Raw genomic sequence first — 19,575 nt, forward strand, 5'->3', positions numbered from 1 at the left:
TGCCTGACTCTGACAGAACATGTGGCTACATTTATAGATTGAAACATATAAAGTTTTAGGACATAATGAATCTCTAATGTGACACATGTCGGATTTGAATCTTTGATGATGATCTTACAGTATACCATCTTATTGTTTACAGATCTTAAAGAACTCAAAGTAAAACCCAACAGTTTGTGTCACTTGTTTTGTCAAACTGTGATCAGTTAAATCACATGATGCTGTTGAACATGATCACTTCTCCTATATCAACTCTGCTAAAAAGCTGTACATCTGTTTTAAACATTTAGTTTGCATTAAACTTTTTTCTACTTTTAAGAGCATTTCAAAATGTTTTCCGTTTGTGTACATTAATTATTGCTACACATGTCTTGTCATATTTAGTTCATTAGTATTGCTTTATAGGTCTTTCCCTATACATTCATCCCTCTGTAGTTTCTTCAGTTATCCTTGTGTGGTGATCCTTTGTAATGATTAGTATTGATCTGTATTAATTAATATTGATCTGCATTGATCTATATTGATCTGTTCACCTTCTCCGTGTTTATTATCCTGCCTCTTTGTTCCCTTTCTCAGCTGTTCCCAGTGGATTCTGTCACTCTCTGGTTCTGGACTTGCTGTCCCGGACAGTTCTGGACTGTCCATGCCATGATCTGTTCTTCTATCTGTTACTAAACCTGTAAGTTTTCTGTTAGAGACATATCTAAATGCAGTTCCTGTTTGCATTTTGGTCCAACCCCAAACCCAGAATACATAACAGTATGGGCATTTTTCATAGTAGTACTAAAACTCATGTTGTATTAATAACAGTATTTCAATATATTACTAATTTAGCTTTATTTGTGAACACCTGTCTTTAAGGCAGGGACTAACATTACCTGTTACTGATGGACTGTAAATCACGCACCATACAAAGATTATAGTTCCAGATCAGGGGTGTCTCCAAAAAGTTCTCAGATGGGTCTCTGGATGGGGGTCAGATTGGGGCCGCATGGGGCCCGGGTGGGGCCAGCAATAATTTTGGGTTGGTACAATAAAATCAAAAGCCATAAAAGCTAGTCAGTTGTTTTATTGTGCCGTTGAGGAGAATGATGGGAGGTAACAGTAAGAGGAAAAATTATTCTACAAATGCAAATTACAGTACATAATTAGGTAGTTGTAGGTATGAACTGATGAAAGGTTTAATACATCTTCTAGCCAATAACTCCATGTTCCCACAGAAATAATCTACGACTTCATAATTTTCAAATACTTGAATATTGATTAATACAATTTGCATGATATTGACCTATGAGTTTCATATAAAGTACATTCATTTGTTAAATAAATTTCAAAAATTTGGGCTCCTGGCCTGCTGCCCCTGTAATCTGTCTGTGAAGTCTGATCCAAGGGACAAGAAATGACTGACAAGCACATAAATCAAAGTATTCAGGTAAATAAAACTGTGTTTGCTTCGGGAAGTTTAAAGAATTTCCGAACACAAAAGTGCATCCACCTGCAGGAGGTGGCGGACATGCAAGTGAAGGTCACTGATGGGACCCGAGGTAAAGACAGTGTCTGTCCGACGGGGGGCGGCGTTGGACAACCACCTTCTGCAGGCATTCCGGCGTGCAGCCCCTCACCATCATCACACACCTCACTTCTGGGATCAGCAATTCAGATTGCATGCAAATCTTTTGGAAGTGTGTGTGTGTGAGAGGGGGTGTGTGTGCGTGTGTAGAGACGGTGGGGTGGGGGGATGAGCGGAAAGCAGAAGAGTGGTTACATTCCTGAAGAGAGAGAGAGAGAGAGAGAGAGAGAGAGAGAGAGAGAGAGAGAGAGAGAGAGACAGAGAGAGACAGAGACAGAGAGATCCCTGGCCCTTCCTCCTTCTCCCTCCTGGACTCCCAGCCGGCGGCGGCAGAGAGGGATTTTGAACCCGGCTGCAGATGCGACGAGCAGGGCTGCAAGGTGAAAGAGAAACCGCGCATACCGCTGGGAAGTAGCGGAGAGGACTCGGTGTAACATCTAGAAGAAGAAAACTGCCTAAGAAATACTTGTGGAGTTGGTGTCTGCAAACACCAGGCGGCTCAGAGTTCAATTTAAGCAGAGAAAAGTAAACTTTTCTCCGGGTCCATCCGAGCGGCGGTCATGGCTTCGCAGCGGACACTCCGGGCTGGCCGGGCAGCGCTGCTCCTGGCGGGGCTGGTCCTGGCTCCCCTGTGGCCGCCGTGCGCCGCCAGTTGTCCGGAGAAAAACCTGGAGGACCGGGAGGAGGAAGCCAACGTGGTCCTAACCGGAACCGTGGACGAAATTTTCAACATGGACCCTGTGCATAAGACCTATTACTGCAAGGTAAGTGTTTGACAGTGAGGTTCGGAAACGCGTTATCTTGTGAAGGGATCCGCAGTGGTGCGTTCAGGCACCTGCCCAGTGGCTTTCTGGACTTTACAGAAGTCCCATGAAGGCCGCAGAATTTTTCTCCCAACTCATTTGAAGCTTTCATTTGAAACACCTTGTCCGCGGCTACCCGCCCACTGGCAGGAAATCCACCTTCACATCCACTTACCTTCAGGAATACAGTCACTACATGCGTTTCTTTACATTTCCACTCAGCATTTGCACAGTTAAGAAGCAGGCCTAACAGAGCATGCAATCATCCAGAACACACTGCGGCAGGAAGCTCCATGCTTTCCGACTTGGTAACTCTCACTACCGCCGTAATAACTGGAAATATGCAACCTGTCTTTTTCCTGTTGCCGCAGGGATAATATCCTGAGTCTTGATTTATTCTGTGGTGGTGCTGACAAATCCCACCACAGACCAGATATCTGTGACTTCCGGCAGAAGCAGCAACGCCTTCAGGGAGGGAATGTGGTGAAAGTTCACTCCAAGTTCCCACAGAGACTCACATTCAGGAGGAAAAGTTGCTTTGCAATGATTAAGTTTACCGATGGAGCATAGTTGATGTGTTTGAAAGGCCTGAATGAGTTTGACAAAACAGAGCCCAAATTATGATGCATCTCCAAAATTGCAGCTCCTGCAGGGCGTTCCTGTTCTGCACTGGTCAGTGTCTAGTAACTGGTGAACAGGAACAAGTTCATGACTCACTTGGAGAGCGAAGGCTGGCTTCATGTGGTTAGATCCTACAGAGGAGTTACTGAAGGTCAGAATCCTGAAGAAAGCAGTTCTGGTAGAAAAGGGTCAGAACACACAGTGTGCTGCAGTTGGGTTGGGGTCCGTTCAGTGGGCATGTGACCCTCAGAACTGGACAAACGTTAGAAGAAAGCGGTGTGGGCCGATGAATGTTGTCTTCTACATCATGTTTAAAGTGGTGTGTTGCAGCAAGACATTGGCAAGCCGGTCAAGGCGGTGTCATGGTCAGGCAATGTTCTGTAGGGAAACTTGGATCACCTAAGAGTATTTGTCAACCATACAAACAATGCACATGGTTTCTTAGACAGAATGGTTTGAGGAGCTCAATGAGTTTGATGTGTTGCCTTTTCCTTGAAGTTGCCCAGATCCCAATCCAGTCATCTATCACAGTGGTCCCCAACCACCCGGCCGCGCAAGAAATAATGAAGTATTCCGGATCTTTTATTTTGAAATTCCTAAACCGGATTTTACCGGTTACGTCTTGCGCGTCAAAATTGAGCCAACTTGCAGCAGAATGAGTACCCCACCCCCACTCCCACCCTCCACCCCCGGTCCGCAGCAAAGTTGCGAAGGGCTGACCGGTCTGCGCGACTAAAAAGGTTGGGGGCCACTGGTCTATCAGACAACAATCTGATTGAAGGAACCCAAACTTTACTGGACTTTATGTTACTGGTTCCAGATATCACACCATATCATTGAAGCTTTAATGGAGTCCAAACCTCACTAGGTCTTAACTGTTTTGGTGGTAAAACTAAAGCAGTGTTTAACAGATCTTTATAATGTTCTGCCTGATCAGCATGAGATTCACCCAATACCAGGACCTGAAGCTTTGCTGGTTCTGCTTTATTTTTGGGCTGTCTGTCAGAGTGAGTTCTGCAAACTGAGGGTCATGCAATTTGTGGAAAACATGCAACATTTCAGTATTAATGTTTAATATTAATAATTATAATGATATTAAGCTTTTGTTGCTTTTATCTTTGTCTTCCATCATTGTGACTTTCCCACAGCAATATTGCACATATTGATATGACAAATAGGACAGAGATTTTATGTACCGTATATTGGAGTGATAGCAAACAACTACTGCAGCGTCAAAAGCAGAAATTGCTTTAAAGTTATTTGAATCTGTAAAATTCTAAACTGTTAGCCAGCAACTACAGCTTTCCTCCCCACCATCCTGTGTCTTCCTTCCTTTGCTTGTTCATTGTGCAACTAACTTTTGCACCATATCTGACTCGTGGTGGGCCAGTCTAAAATCTGTGAAAAATAAACAAGTTGTGTTTGGTCAGCTCGTTTGCTCCTCTCTTTTTTTCTGCCCAGCTTCCCTTCCATCCGATCAGTGAATGGGGCAGATTAGAGGCACAGCAGCTTATCCGGTAACAGAAACCCTCTTCCAAATGCTGAAATGAGAAAAGATGGCTAATATGTAACACAAAATCTTCCAGTGAGTCAGCATAAAACATGAATTTGCTTTCTGAGATAGACAGTTCTGTCTCAATTCTGTCACTGATGAAACACAAGAAAAAGCCCTACTTTTTTTTTAGGTTAAAGTTTGATAATGACATGAAATATCAAACCTGCTGCTTTGTGTGTAAATACCCCAGTTAAAACAAGTGTGATGTTAAAAAACCTCCATTAGCTAGTTTGAAAGCTTTGAAAGGTTAAAATACTCCAGTATATTTATATAGTATATATGTATATCAGAACCAGTGATAGTGATTTGAGTTTGTGACTATCGTTCATCATACACTGTAGTCACAAAGTGGAGAATAGGAACATTAACAGATTTAAACCTGTTATGTTTTTTTAAAACAATTTTATTTTATTTTAACATGAATTGTTATAACAGTTTTGTTGCATCTGAAGGAGCTGAAGGAATTTGTGCCCAACAAATAACCCCTGTATTTGTTATTTGTCAAGAACAGAAAGAAAAGCTGCGAAACATAATTCTGTACCTGTAGTTCAACATGGTGGTGGCATGATCATGCTTTAAGTTTCTGTTTCTTCAGATGGAAGTAGTTGGGAGAATCCTTACCAACAGTCCTCATGTCTTGAAGAAACAAAAGGATCTTTAATTTTGTAATAACCCATTGTAATGAAAGCACACCTGAAGATGTAGAATGGACAAGAGATTTTGATAACTTTGCAAGAGCAAAATTTTTAAGTAAAGATGTGGGATGCTTACAGACAAATCAAAGAAATTCAATCAGAAGACGTTTCAGCAAAGCACTAGCTTATGGTGTGAACACCTATGCAAGCAGGTTGTAGTAGTTTTTTAAAATTTCTATTGTAATATTGAGTAAAACAAATGCCATTCTTGGTTTTCTTCCCTCTATTTCTAAAGGTCAGAGTTTGGCGCTACTTAAAAGGAAAGTCCAGCATCAACCGGGTGATTCTGCTGGACGGAGGCAACAAGGTGACGATCGGCGGGTTTGGCAATCCTCGCATCTGTGACAACCAGGTGGCCACAGGTGACACCCGCATATTTTTTCTCAACCTCGCCCCGGAGTCAGTGGGGCCGAACCACAAGAACGAACTGATGCTCAACTCGAGTCTGATGAGGATTACTCTTCGCAACCTGGAGGAAGTGGAACACTGTGTTGAAGGTGAGGAACCGGTACATCCAATCTGGAAAGTTTTAGCTTCCTGTAGATGTTGGGGTACATCTCCAGAGCATTGAGCACGTACTGGCTTACAATGTGCCAAAGCGTTCTGTTTTCCAAAGACAGACAGGATTTCAGTTGCAGGTGGCTGCTACAATGACACAGCCTCAGGCTCACGGTGGTAAAGTTTCCCCAAACCTCATGAAACAAGACCAGCTGAGTCATTTTAGAGACGTCGTTTCTGTGGTGTGGTGCCAACCTGTCAATGAAGCCTTGAGGAACGTTGACTGATAAACAAGTTGTAGGATCATGGGTACATCGGTTATAGAAACTTCCAACCCTTGCTGTTTTATTAAGTCTGAACTCCTTTACTTTTACAAACGCACACAAAGGATTTTAGGAACTTCAGGTTCATGCAGTTTCTTTCCAAGCTTCTTGATTTTAACTTCATTGCAAAGCACTTAATAAAAAGGACAAGGAGTCAAAAGAAAGCCCTAAATTGGTGGCTAAATGACGACCACATACGATTGTGGGATTTTTGGAGGGTATTTACTACATTCCTTTCAGCAGGGCACAAGTTAATTAGCGACTGTTACAGTTTGATCTTCTTGGTTCAGAACTAATTTGTCAGGCTCTTATAAGATAAATAGTGCAGCTGGAACTAATAAATTTGAGCACAGACTGAAACTACCAGACTTTAGTGGGAAGTGGCCCCATACTGGTGAGCAGTGAACCTGCTGCTGTTTCACTGGTTTCTGCTGCTGGACAAGCTTCACAGTGGTTCAGAGTTTGATTGTAAGTCGCCAATCGGCATGAGGGGAGTGGGGTGGGGGTTGGGGGGTGAAGTGATGCAGAGCATGAATCACCTCCCAGCTCTGGGTGGCTCAATGTTCCAATGGATGGAGCTTGTTTGCAGTGTTAAGTTGCACTTGGCACACACATAAGACTTTCTACTGTTGGTTACTGTTGGTCTGCTTGGTCTTTCCACTCCCCTTTTCTTCTTTTTCTTCTCAGACTCCTGGAGAGGAAAAAAATGTGTGTAGAATGTGCTGTTTCTGTTTTAAGTGTTCCACAAACGTTTGCTTTGCATAACCTGATTTGGTCATGTTGTCAGTTGAAGGATTACGGTCAGATGAATAATTTAAAAAGTGATCAAACTGTACTTGAGTTTAAACACACCAGTGTGTGAAAAGATCAAAACTTTTCCGTGGAGCTCCTCATATCTAAGGACACTTCTCATCTCTGTCCCCTTCATAACTTCTCCATTCTGTTGTTTTTTGGAATGAAACTGGCCCGATAATTAGCTCAAATGCCTTCATCCAGAGGAGAATGAGCTCTGAGGCTTGTTCAAGTGAAGAGTTTTAATTAAGGGAGTCAAGTGAGATCCCATCTGTTCCATGCATGTACTAACCCCAGAGACTGTGGGAAGTGTGCGCAGCGGGACAAGACTCTACCTGCCGCAGTGCTCATTGCTACCCTCCTCTGCTTCTCTCCTCATTCTTGACATTTTCGATAGCTAGGATAGACTCAGGAATGCCTGGCAGAGTATAGACGGGGAGGTGGATTGTCTGAGGTGGAAGAAAAAAGGCTTTGTGAGAGCGCCTTTGCTACTGAAAGCCTTGAGTAGGGGGCAGTTGCATGAAGGAAAACAAGACAAATGATGTAAAGTTAAAAAAAAGGAAAACAAGGGATTTTTGTTTGTACATTTGAACTCATGAAGTGTGAGGAGGGATGTTTGTTTTGGAGGGGGATATTTGTTATTTTGGACCAGGAGTGCATGAAGATGACTGCCTTCAGGGATCATATTTTAGATTTGTTTATACAGTATATATATAAATCTATCTACTAGCTTTCTGGTCACTCAGTGTGTATATATGGTATCTGTTGGGCACCAATTTGCACTCCATAAACTAGAGTTTACAAGACTCAGTGCTCACTTGGCTTCATGTGTTATAATGTAGAGCAATCATTAGGAAGTGGAGACCTCCCCTCCCGCCCCCCTCCCATTTGACTCAGCAGTAACACAGCACTGAAAGTCAATATTTTTTCACAGGCGAAGATGCTAACAAGAATATTGTTAGCTGTAATTCTGTAGTAGATGAGGATGTTAGAAAACAGGTCAAACCCAATCTTCTATTTTTTTGCTTTTTTACTTTCAGGCTAGAATCATAACTAGGAGCTACTGGAAAAGAAAAGATACAGTTTAAGAACTAGTGTAAAGAAATTACCTATACATATGAAGAATTATTCACGCTTAATTTGACTATTTTTACCACGTGGGAATCATTCATCCATCCATCCATCTTCTTCCGCTTACCCGAGGTCGGGTCGTGGGGGTAGCAGCTTCAGAAGGGAGGCCCAGACTTCCCTCTCCCCGGCCACTTCTTCTAGCTCCTCCGGGGGAATCCCGAGGCGTTCCCAGGCCAGCCGAGAGACATAGTCCCTCCAGCGTGTCCTGGGTCTTCCCCGGGGCCTCCTCCCGCTGGGACGTGCCCGGAACACCTCACCAGGGAGGCGTCCAGGAGGCATCCTGACCAGATGCCCGAGCCACCTCAACTGGCTCCTCTCGATGTGAAGGAGCAGAGGCTCTACTCTGAGTCCCTCCCGGATGACTGAGCTTCTCACCCTATCTCTAAGGGAGAGCCCAGCCGCCCTACGGAGAAAACCCATTTCGGCCGCTTGTATCCGTGATCTCGTTCTTTCAGTCATGACCTAGAGCTCATGACCATAGATGAGGGTGAATCATTCAGAGACATAATAATTTTACTGAGAATTTCTGTATGCAAACATTAGCACTGCAGCACCACTAACTATAGGATAGTACAATAGTAAATTCACATTAGGTGGTTGCTTCAAAGATTGAAGAGACATTTAAGTGTAATTTACAGATTTTGGCTCATTTGTGACAGTGAATGATAATTAGTAGTGATTGATTCTATGCATTATAACGTTAGTACTGTAGCACAGCTATCTCCGCTGTTATTTAGCAGTTCCACATTGCCATAGGAATTGTAAGATTGCTTATACCAATTTTTAGATTTTTGTTGTCTGATGACAGTTTTAGGGAGATAATTATAGTATTGATGTGTTTCTGGACAAGTTAGTGTTAGGGCTGCAGTATATGAGCTGCTGCAGGACTGTAAGTTAGCAGTTCTAAAGTCCTACTAAGGATTTACTTTAAAATGTGCAAGTATGATTATGCTTATGTGGTAACACTTTTGTAGTAACTGTTCTGACATGTACGTTTGCACTAGCAGTAAACCACAGCTAGCGGCTACACAAAGTCAGAAATGTAACAGTTCAAAGCTCCATTAATTGCTTCAAAAATTGCTGCTTAGTTTTTGCTTAGCTGATTGAATTTTAGCATTCAAGACCAATTTAGTCAGAGAATTGTTGAATTGAGTCTTTGTGTGTTAGATAGCATCATCACATGGTTGCTGGTTTTTATTGAGTTTTATGACGTGGTAACACTTTATCCACATATTTATTGTAATTATTAATGATGTTACCCTGATAGACTGGTGACCTGTCCATGGTGACCCCGCCTCTCGCCCTCTGACCTCTGAAGATAGGCACCAGCAGCCCTCATGACCTCACTAGGGATAAGGGGATATGATAAAAGATGAATGGATATTAATGATGCTGATGTTACTGAGGTTATTGATTTAGTTATTTTACGATTGTTAATATTTAAAGTGTTGATGATCAAACTGTCAGCTCTGGGTTAAAAGACAAAGATCTTCTCTTTGGTCCGACTGTCTGAAAACTGATGATCTATACACCTGAAGCTGTTTTTTATTTAAGGGTGGATGAACTCCCAATAGAAAAAGCAACATTTCTTCTATTTATTGACATTTTTATTCCAATTTGTCATCAGCAAAGAGAGGAGGTGGGAGTGACGGGCCTTTGGGAGAGAGGAAGCACCTTGATGGAGAAGCGTTGAGCCGCAGGGAGATGGTATCTGTCTTGCTCTGTTTATCAGCTGCTTTTGTTTCAGCTCTTGATAACTTGATGTCAGTCTTTCCCCCGGAGGCCCTGACGGAGAACAGCAACAAAGCACTGTTTCTTCCTCCAGTCTCCATCCCTCCTCCCCTTCTCTTCTCTCTTTTTTTATCTCCTATGTAGAGTCATTCCACAGCTGTATCAGAGATCGTTTCTTTGTCCTTTTTGTGTTGTGTCTATTTAAATCCCATAGTGTTGTTATGACGGAGTTTCTTTTTGACTTCATATGATACATGTGTACAGCGGTGCAACGGCTGGCTATTGATGGGTTAACTGGGCTTCTGGAGAACCTGATGAGGGTTCTGGTGTAGCAGCAGGTGGTCTTGCTTAATGACTGTGAGCAGACAGAAGAGTGGAATGCTTCCCAGGGTGGGTGGGATGTGGGATGACTGTTTCAGCCGTCCCTCCTCCCTCTCCTGCTCCATTGCTTCTCAGTGAATGAGTTGCTGAGAACTTTGAGCTTTTCCCCCTTACTGTTTGTGGAAGGAGGAGGCCTGGATTCCTAACCTGCCTCCCCCCTCCTTTACCTTCTTGATATGTGAAGAGATAATGATAGAATGATAACAAGATGTTTAGGGTTAGTTCTCCCTGCAAGCTTTCATAGGAAACATGCCAGTTTTTCTGCAGCTTGTTGAATTAAAAACATCCTCAGATTGTGAGATTTAGACTTGATTGGGACGTTACTGCAGCACGTCTTCCCCATAGATAAAGTTTTATTTAAAACTTTATGATTTCCTTCGTTTTATTTCTGCTTCTGCTTTAAAATGCTCTGGGGAAAGCTGCTGCAGGTTTTACAACCTTCTAATTAAAATATTACCCTGCTCTGCCACCTGCTCATGATTTCATCTTACAGGGGAAACTCTGCAGATAGATTAAACTTTTACCCCTTCACCGGGAAACTCGACAACCCCCTAATTTCCCTGGTAGGGAAACGCACAGCTTTTTGGGGTAATTCCAGATGGGTAGATGGAATTCATTTTATTGTGTGCTGGAAAGTGTGTGATAACTCTATACGGCCGCGCCCTGTTGACTGAAGTAAAGCACCGGGGCTCTTCTTCCAGTCCATGTCCACACAAGCAGCTTTTTGTCTTTGGGGAGTCATGGGAAGTCAGACGAGGGACTTTTGAAGGATTGGGATTCTTCTCAGTCTCTTTGAGCGGATTAAGGCCGTAGAGTTCATTTGCTTTATATGAAGGTGTGTCCTCTATAAATCTGTACATCCTGTTTGGATTGTGTCAGGACGTTTTACTCGGTGAAGTGAACAGAACTGATGGAAGGTCTTGATGAAACAGTAACAGAGGCTTAAAGGCAGAAACAAAAACGCCAGACCCATTTGCCAGCGAACCCTTGGAGTTTCCAGTGTTATTGCAGGTTTTCGATTTTAATTAAAAATGTGGAAGTGCTGATCCCCACTTGGCATGGTAATAAAGGACTCTGAAATGAAAAAGCCATGAAAGATGGAAGAGAGTAAGGCAGGAATGGGCCACTTAACCGCAGTCTGCTGGGCCTGGCCTCCATCCCAGCAGGATCAGGATGAATCTCTGCTGGCGATAAGGATCACAGATGGTGGTGATAGAGCAGGTGATAGAGCTAGCATTCTAGCATCTCTCATGTGGGAACACGTTTGTCATTATGTGCTCCAGCAGTGTGCATAGTAACAAGGACCGTGAAATTAAATATGTCCAGAAGCAAATCAGAAGCAAAACACTATGCTTATTTTGATCTTGTCAATCTCTAAACTAGATCTGTGATTTGTTTTTTGGCAAGATGCATTGATGCAAAATAGAACAATTATAAATTATTGTAATGCTCTACCTCTCCAATTTTTATTTTGACTTTCTATAATGAAGCATTGGCACTTGGCTGTGGGAATGATTTCAAAACCTCTCAGCTTTTGACCCATGAAGAAACGGGAAATCACTTCTGATGAAGTTCACATTATTATGAGAAAGAGAAACAGATGTACCATAAAGACACAAACGGGAGCAGTGTGGAAAGTCCAGAATTAGTTTTAAACCATTTACCAGTTTAGATAAGTTTGGAAAAACAATAGTCTGGAAGAAGATGTGGAGTTCCAGACTTTTTCCCACATCCTCTCATCTAAACCCACCTGTCCGTTCGTCCATCCACCCGTCTGTCCTTCATCTGAATACCTATAAAACCATCCGTCTGTTCGTCCATCCACCCTGCCTGTTTGTGGATTTTTGCTGGTCTTAAAGTTCGATCATTGTAAAAATGTTTGCTGTAAATGAGTAGTAAATGTTTATGTACCTCTTTTTTTTACTCAGATTTTTACTCAGATTCATTTGTCCAGGTTTTACTGTAGAAATGTTTGCAATATCTTCATAGTGAAACTTTGTATTTACACTTTAAAATGGGCCAAACTTTAAAAATCTGATTAAGGAAAAGTTAGGAATGCTAACATGACAAGCATTTATCTTTTTGTTAAGATGACTTTTCCCCATCATCTTCTTTATCTTCTAGTTTGAATCTTAAGAGAAACTCAAACTTGTTGATTGTCACACTCAGCATGAACCTGACTTCACTCCTTAATTATCATGCATTTAATGACTGAAAAATCAGTTTTGAATGTCTGATCTTCCAGTAATCTGCCTCTGCTCTGAATAGATTATTGCTTGATGTAAAAAATGTCAGTTATTGACCAAGTTATGTATTCAAAATGATTGGACAGATCAGGGGCGCCATGTATATATGGCGCCCCTGATCTATCCAATCATAGCCCTAACCCTTATGTATAAAAGTTGGGACAGTTCAAGGGCCCCTGACCGACAGGGGGCCCTCCCACAAAATATTTTCTTTTTCTTATTGAAATAGAAAAAAATTGGGGGTCCTGTCAATTACAAAATTAATCATATAGTGTTTTTAAAATTGTTTTAGCAGTAAAAATTAAATGTTATCACTCCCAGACCAAAAAGCACACAGCCATATTTGCACTGAACACCCCCCTGCATGAAACGGTTCGTTCCTGCTTAGCACTTGATGGTGACAATGTTCAGCAGCAGTCAGTGGAAGACAAGAGCGACTGTGGCGGTTACTATGCTACTTAGGAAAAATAATAAAGTTAGGTTTACAAAAAGAAAGAGAAAAAAAATACAAGAGTGTCAATATATAGCCCAGTTTTTCTCCAAGAGAGGTGGGTAGACTGTGTGATTATCAACCATTTAGCACAGTTAGCTTAGCTACATACTACTGTTTGCCTCCATTTCATTAGCATTTAATGACCAAGTTATGTATTCCATGAATGAAGGAAAGAAATTAACAACATATTCATATATTTAACTTGTTCATGTATCTCCTACGACACTTAACAACAGATGAATCAATCAGCAGCAGCTCTAGTCCCGATACCAGCATAACCCCTCACCCTGTCCCAGTGAAAAAGGTGAGCAATATGTGTTCAATGACAAGATAGTTAGCATCATTCCAGGGATTTTTCCTGTCTCTCTACTCTTTTTACAGTTACACAATAAAAACAATTCATTATTCACAGAAATTAAAACAATCTTTATAAAATCCTCCATTAGCCCCTCTAGCAGCGAGTGAATGAGGATAATTGACAGCACTAAGACCCTCCTCCTGGTTCTGATTGGTTGTTTTTGGTCAAAACGGTGGATTTCTTTAGACAGCAGCAGCAGCTCAGGGAGGAGGTGAAGGAGATTGATCTTTTCACAGATTACTTGTTTTATAGCAAACTGTCATGACATGGTGACAGCTTTAACAGATGTGGAAAAAACATATTTTCATTTAAGTTATAAACTGCAGCTTGAACAAAATGCCATGTAGTTGCTGGATTGCTTCATGTATATTTTGCACGTTGCGTTGCCTGTAACTGTTTCTGCTGGGGAGAGACATTTCAATAAGGTAAAACTAATAAAAAAAATTAAGCAATCTATTTGTGGACTGTTGCATGTAAAATTCACTAGCAGTGAATATTGTGCTAGCATTAGTATTTGACCAAAGAACGCAAGGCAGTTGCAGGCCTTTGAAATTGTGACGGTTTTGATGGGTCAGATAGATTCACGAAATTGTAAGAGCAGCTGCAAAGTTGGGGCACAATTTCATATTTTGTCATGGGGCAAAAGATTTCTGGTGGCGCCCCTGGGACAGATTAAGAGGACAGTCAAACAAACGGGACTTTCTGAAGGTGTATGGAACTGAAAAGCAGATTTCAGCTGTGTCAAAGTCCCAGTTAAGCTTCCCTTTAGTTTAGGTCAGGAAATTAAAAAGTGACACAGCAGGTTCTGAGCTAGGCCTTGGACGGACACTGACCCGGAAACATGTCTCTTCAATCCAACATAAAGAGCTTGGAGAGGCTCAGAGGCCTGCATGAGAACTGGGCTCCCTCCAGGAACTGGAGCCGTGACAGAATTCCCGATGCTGCAGTTCTGGAGCGGGCTGCTGCTGCGGCGAGCGCAGCGGCTAGCTGTTGCAACGTAGACACATCAGGTTTAGAGAGAGGTCTTTGAAGGAGACTCTGGGGTATTTGGTTGGTTTGTATTTAGGTCAGCTAGGCTGTAACTCCAGAGTTTCTCACATCAAGAGAAAATGGCAGAAGAAAACATCTACAGTATATTTGTTCCAGAAGTTTGTGTTTGCTAACTATATCTGGGACGACATGGTTTAAGGACATTTTCCACATAAATAGTTTACAGAAGTTTAACTTGGACATCAAACATAGGAAACAGCAGACCATTTTTCCTGGTGTTAATGGCCGCAGTGCACACATTGCTCAGCTCTGACTGTAATTACGGCGCTCTGTTGGGGTGTGTCGGCACCAGCTTAGTGTCATGAATTGCGGGTGTTGAGGTGGTGAGGCAGACGCTGTAGACCCAGGTAAGATGAATAAGTGATTTTAATAAAGAAAAACACAGTCCAGCAACAGGCAGCACGGCCGAGCGGAAGCCAGGGCTCGACACTGGTAGCAACCGTTAAAACGACTGGATAACACGGAGGACAGAACGCACATTAGACGAGGACCCGACAGAGACGCTGAGACACAGGTGACATTAAATACACGGGAGGGTAATCACAGAAACGAGACACACCTGGGAAACAATCAAGGGGAAGACAGGACAACACGAAGACTCAGGGACACAGAAAACTTGAAATAAATACACAGAAAACACAGAACATGACAGTACCCCCCCCTCAAGGGAGGCTACTAGACGCCCCCAAAAAAATTGTCCAAGAAAAAAAAAAACAAGGGTGGGCGGAGGGGCGCTGGACAGGGGGCCAGAGTCCATAAAAACACAAAACAACCCAACAGAGTGGGCGGAGGCACAGGAAGGGCCAAGAGTCCAAAAACAACAAAAAACTACCCACAGGGTGGGCGGAGGCAAAGGAGGCGGGAACCACGGAGGTGGTCCAGCGGTCGCCCGCGGTGCTGGAGTCCCGGGGGCTGCCCAGAGGCGGCGACGACGACAAGGAGTCCCGGGGGCCGCCCAGAGGCGGCGACGACGAGCACTAAGAGGCTGAGACTCATGAACACTAACGGGCGGACACTCAGGAACCCTGAGGAGCGGAGACTCTGTAACACTGAGGGGCGGAGATTCAGGAACACTGAGGGGCGGGGTCTCGGGTGGAGCACTGAGAGTCGGGGTCTCGGGAGGAACGCTGAGAGTCGGGGTCTCGGGAGGAACCCTGAGAGGCTCGGTACTGGAACTAAAGAAACACCCACTAACTGGGGCCGATAACCCGCTTACTGGGGCAGGAAACGCCCTCAGCCGCGCCGCCTGTCGGCCAGGTGCCAGGCGGGCTGCCTGGAATCCCATCACCATGGGAACAACGGCTGGAGCAGTCTCAGGAGCGGGAGCAGCAACGAGAGGCGGACGATCCGGAGCAGCGGCGGTGAGAGGCAGAGAAGCAGGGGCTGTGGGCTCGGATGCGCCGGCTGGAGGTGCTGGTCCCGGAGAAGCTGGCGTTACTGGTCCCGGAACTGGAGCTGGGTCTGGGCTGGCGGAGAAACTGTGAGGCTTGGGAGACACAGGGTTACCCTTCAGCACAGCAATTGCCGTCAGGCGTTTCTTCTCTGCCTCCTGCTGCAACTCTGCCAGACCCAGGTGCGGAAGACGCGGGATCCAATAGTCCAGCATGAGGACCATGCGCGTGGCTATATTCAGTCGCCGATGAGCCGAATACGGGCTTGCCACATAGTCCTCGATTGTACTCCACAAGCCTCCTGAATCCATAATGTAATTAGCGTGCCTCACCGTACTTTTGGTCGGGTCCTTCTGTCATGAATTGCGGGTGTTGAGGTGGTGAGGCAGACGCTGTAGACCCAGGTAAGATGAATAAGTGATTTTAATAAAGAAAAACAAAGTCCAGCAACGGGCAGCACGGCCGAGCGGAAGCCAGGGCTCGACGCCGGTAGCAACCGTTAAAACGACTGGATAACACGGAGGACAGAACGCACATTAGACGAGGACCCGACAGAGACGCTGAGACACAGGTGACATTAAATACACGGGAGGGTAATCACAGAAACGGGACACACCTGGGAAACAATCAAGGGGAAGACAGGACAACATGAAGACTCAGGGACACAGAAAACTTGAAATAAATACACAGAAAACACAGAACATGACACTTAGCACATCAAGCTAATGGCATTTTTACCCGTTCTTCTTTATTACAAACCAGCTCAGGCTCGTTACACGGAGAGCTTCTCTAAACGGTCATTTTCACATCGTGCTATATGTTGGATTTTGGTTGGGACTCTGATCTGAATCATGGCATTGCAGGTCTTCAGATGAACCTCTGGCCTCGTCTCAAGTATTGAAGGTTTTATTTTCATTTTTCATCTCAATGCAGACATTAAACAAAGCAAAACTTTGTTTTGGTTTCCATTTGGTGAAGAAGGTAATTGCGCTCAGTGTCTTCTTCAGAGGTTTTTATTTATTTTTTTCCCCCTCTAGGGCGTCTTTTGTGGGCTCTGTGTCCCTTATATGAAAGTAGGCTGACAGGAAAGGGGGGAAGGAGAGAAGGGGAAGACATGCGGCAAATATCGCCAGATCCGGGAATCGAACCCGTGACAGCCGCGTCGAGGACTCAAGGCCTCCAAACGTGGGTCGCGCTATCCCCTACGTCACCACAGCACACCCCCTTCAGAGGTTTTTATGTTTCCCTCAGTGGTTCTTGGTGCATCACCCCCACAGGCGAGGAGGGGAACAGTGGGATGACGTGTTCTGGATGTACATCTTGACAAAATAAAAAAAAAATTGTATTGAGAATATAAAATACATAATTTGTGATAAATTAGCTTGTTTTTAAGGTTTACTCTCAGTCAGTTGGGATGTAAAGTCTATCTGAGTGTAGTACAGGTGGGAAGCAGAGGAGATTTTTGACAGTTCACAAAACAAATCATGCGAAGTTTTTCCTGTGTTGTTTTGGTCCTTGTACAACAGCTCTGTATGACCTACTTCCTGTTCTCCCTTCATTTCCCTCTAAATCCAAACACTGTCAAAGTAAACCCAGGATGAAGACTTCTTTCTCTCTCGTGACTTGTCCTTTACATTTCCTTCTGTGTTTATCATCATCTGTTTGTGTTGCTTCCTGCTTTCATTTATCATCTTCAGTTCCGGCAACGGATCTTGATGGTGATGACCTAAACATGTGTCTCTGTTTCATGTCAGGTAGCTAGTTCCTGTTAGCACCTCTCCTTCCTTTAATGGTTGATTTCATGTCTATTATGGTCCAACTCATGTCCCTGTTTTTCTGTGCTCTTACTGCTGTCACGTCTCTTTCTTCAGTTTATTTTCTTTGGCCTGTAATTAGGCTGGAATCCAAAGTTCTGTGAAATTGTCAAACTTTTAACAACCAGGTGTGCTTCATACAGTCTGACATAATTTGACCTTATTCCCAAGTGTTTTCTGTTTGTTTGCTTTCAAAAATACAATAAAAAAAACTTTATATATTAAAAATTTAATCATAATAACACTTGCAGGGGAGCCATGAGTTTCCTGAGATGAATTTGAAATTCCCTCAGATATTGTCATATTGATATTAAAGCTCAATGCGACACAACTATTTTTCCACGGATGTGAAAAGTGAGGAAATATTATGAATTTTGTGTAGCATAAAGTCATATTTATTGTCATATTGTCATATTTAAACATATGACATATGCTGTTGATATGCTTCTGATTTGAATAGTGCTTGTATAGTTTGAATAGTGCTTGGATCAAGTGTGTGGACTGCAGAGATAACTGCATTCAAGTCACTTCTGCAGTCAAGTCATTTCACTGATGATTTTTTTTCATATTTAAGGATCAATCAATTGTCTGTAATTACATTTTAATGCTCCTTGAGAAGTGACCACAAGTATTTAAATGATTATTAATCAGAAAGTAGATCATCCGCTTCCGTAGAAAGGACAGATCATCCGTAGGTCGTCCGTCTCACTTTCGAGCATCCAACATCTTGAGCTGAGTGATTCTTCATTGATGCAGACAAAATTTTTTGTTAGTGTTGCATGTGATTATTCACCTTTATCACATGGCGAAAATTATATTCCATTCAGTTCCTGTAAAACATCCCATGCTTCTGCCTTCATTCCAGCACACACTCCCTTTTCCAAACTAATGCACCCCATAAGTGACATGATGAGAAAGATTTTTGGACATTTATAATATTGTCTATAAATGGCTTTGAAGATAAGATGTGAATATTCTGTTTTATCCTGGAGTGTCCAACATGTGGCCCCCTAAGTTCAAAAATGTTCCAAATCTGTCAATCTGGATCTGATGCAGATGGACACTTTTTGCTTATGGTCCAAGGCATAAGCAAACTAAGCAGCAGCTTGGGGCCCCAGGGCCACCAAGGGGCCCCCGTCAGTGGAGCTGACTTTTTTTTTTGTTTTTGTTTTGTTTTGCTTTTTTGGTAATGATTTCTGTCATTGTAATAACAAAAACACACAATTTCATCATGAAGTGATTTGTTTTTACAACAATATATATTTGATCATGTGTGTAGAAATCTTTATTTTATGGACAAAACGAAAAAAAGAAATTTGCTCTTGGGGCCCCCTTGTTGGCCGCGGTAGGTCATGCACGCTTCGCCGGTTATTTGAGCTGCAGTGCAGCGTGCAGAGCGCATCCAAAGGTCCAAAGCTCCGGTAGAAGATAAGTTAGCAAAACAATGTATCAAAAAGGACTTATCCTTCAGGGAGAAAGAAAAGGGGAAGAATAGAAAAAAGCCAAGATAAAAAGAGATTATAAAAAGAGATTAGATGTTGAGATTAGATTAGATGTTTATAAAAAAGATCTGTGAAGCTGCTAATAGAAAATGAGCTTTATAGCTACCTTGAACGGTTCAGTTCAACAGCCAAACATTTATGCTAGCGTCTTTGTGTGAAGCTGCGTTTTAACTTGAAATTAGTTGAATCTCATGGTTGGCTCTGTATATTTCTGAGGTTTTTTGTCTTCAAAACGTCATGTTTGATAACATTTGATAACAATAAATAAAACTTCTCAATGTTTGATATTGTCTAGCAAAATGTTTTACATCAGGCTGCATGACTTACTGCATTAATATATCAATGAGATGTTCTAAGCTGTCGTTGGTGATATGTTGTTTGCTGCTGATCATTTATGTGCCTAAAGCAAACAATATTTTTACATCAACTTACAAGGTATGTGAAACTTGTGTTAATCATTTGAAGGCTCACAATCAACCCGGTACTGGTACTGGTCCACATTCTCAGGGGACAAAACCTCTCCTGGTGTAAATAAAATTTTTAGCTATTGGAGTTACGCTTATGAGAATTTAATTTAATCATAGGATGTCATGAATATGTGCGTAGGGCTGCACAGATTGC

General features: G+C 42.8%; 1 protein-coding gene across 8 annotated transcripts in view; it reads left to right on the forward strand.

Moving 5' to 3' along the window:
* The first annotated feature begins 1,832 nt into the window (after positions 1–1,832).
* Positions 1,833–19,575, forward strand: part of agrn (agrin) — a 428,855-nt gene continuing 411,112 nt past the window's right edge. For 6 of the 8 annotated variants that reach the window (XM_023331734.1, XM_023331746.1, XM_023331750.1 and 3 more), the window contains exons 1-2: positions 1,834–2,334; positions 5,480–5,741. In XM_023331734.1, the coding sequence (XP_023187502.1) occupies positions 2,131–2,334; positions 5,480–5,741 (466 nt within the window). In that variant the 5' untranslated portion in view covers positions 1,834–2,130. Of the gene's footprint in view, positions 2,335–5,479; positions 5,742–19,575 lie in introns of all 8 variants that reach the window. The other 2 variants (XM_023331737.1, XM_023331766.1) reach the window with 1 other exon arrangement.

Source organism: Xiphophorus maculatus, chromosome 1, assembly GCF_002775205.1.
Source record: "Xiphophorus maculatus strain JP 163 A chromosome 1, X_maculatus-5.0-male, whole genome shotgun sequence".
Classification (NCBI taxonomy): Eukaryota; Metazoa; Chordata; class Actinopteri; order Cyprinodontiformes; family Poeciliidae; genus Xiphophorus; species Xiphophorus maculatus.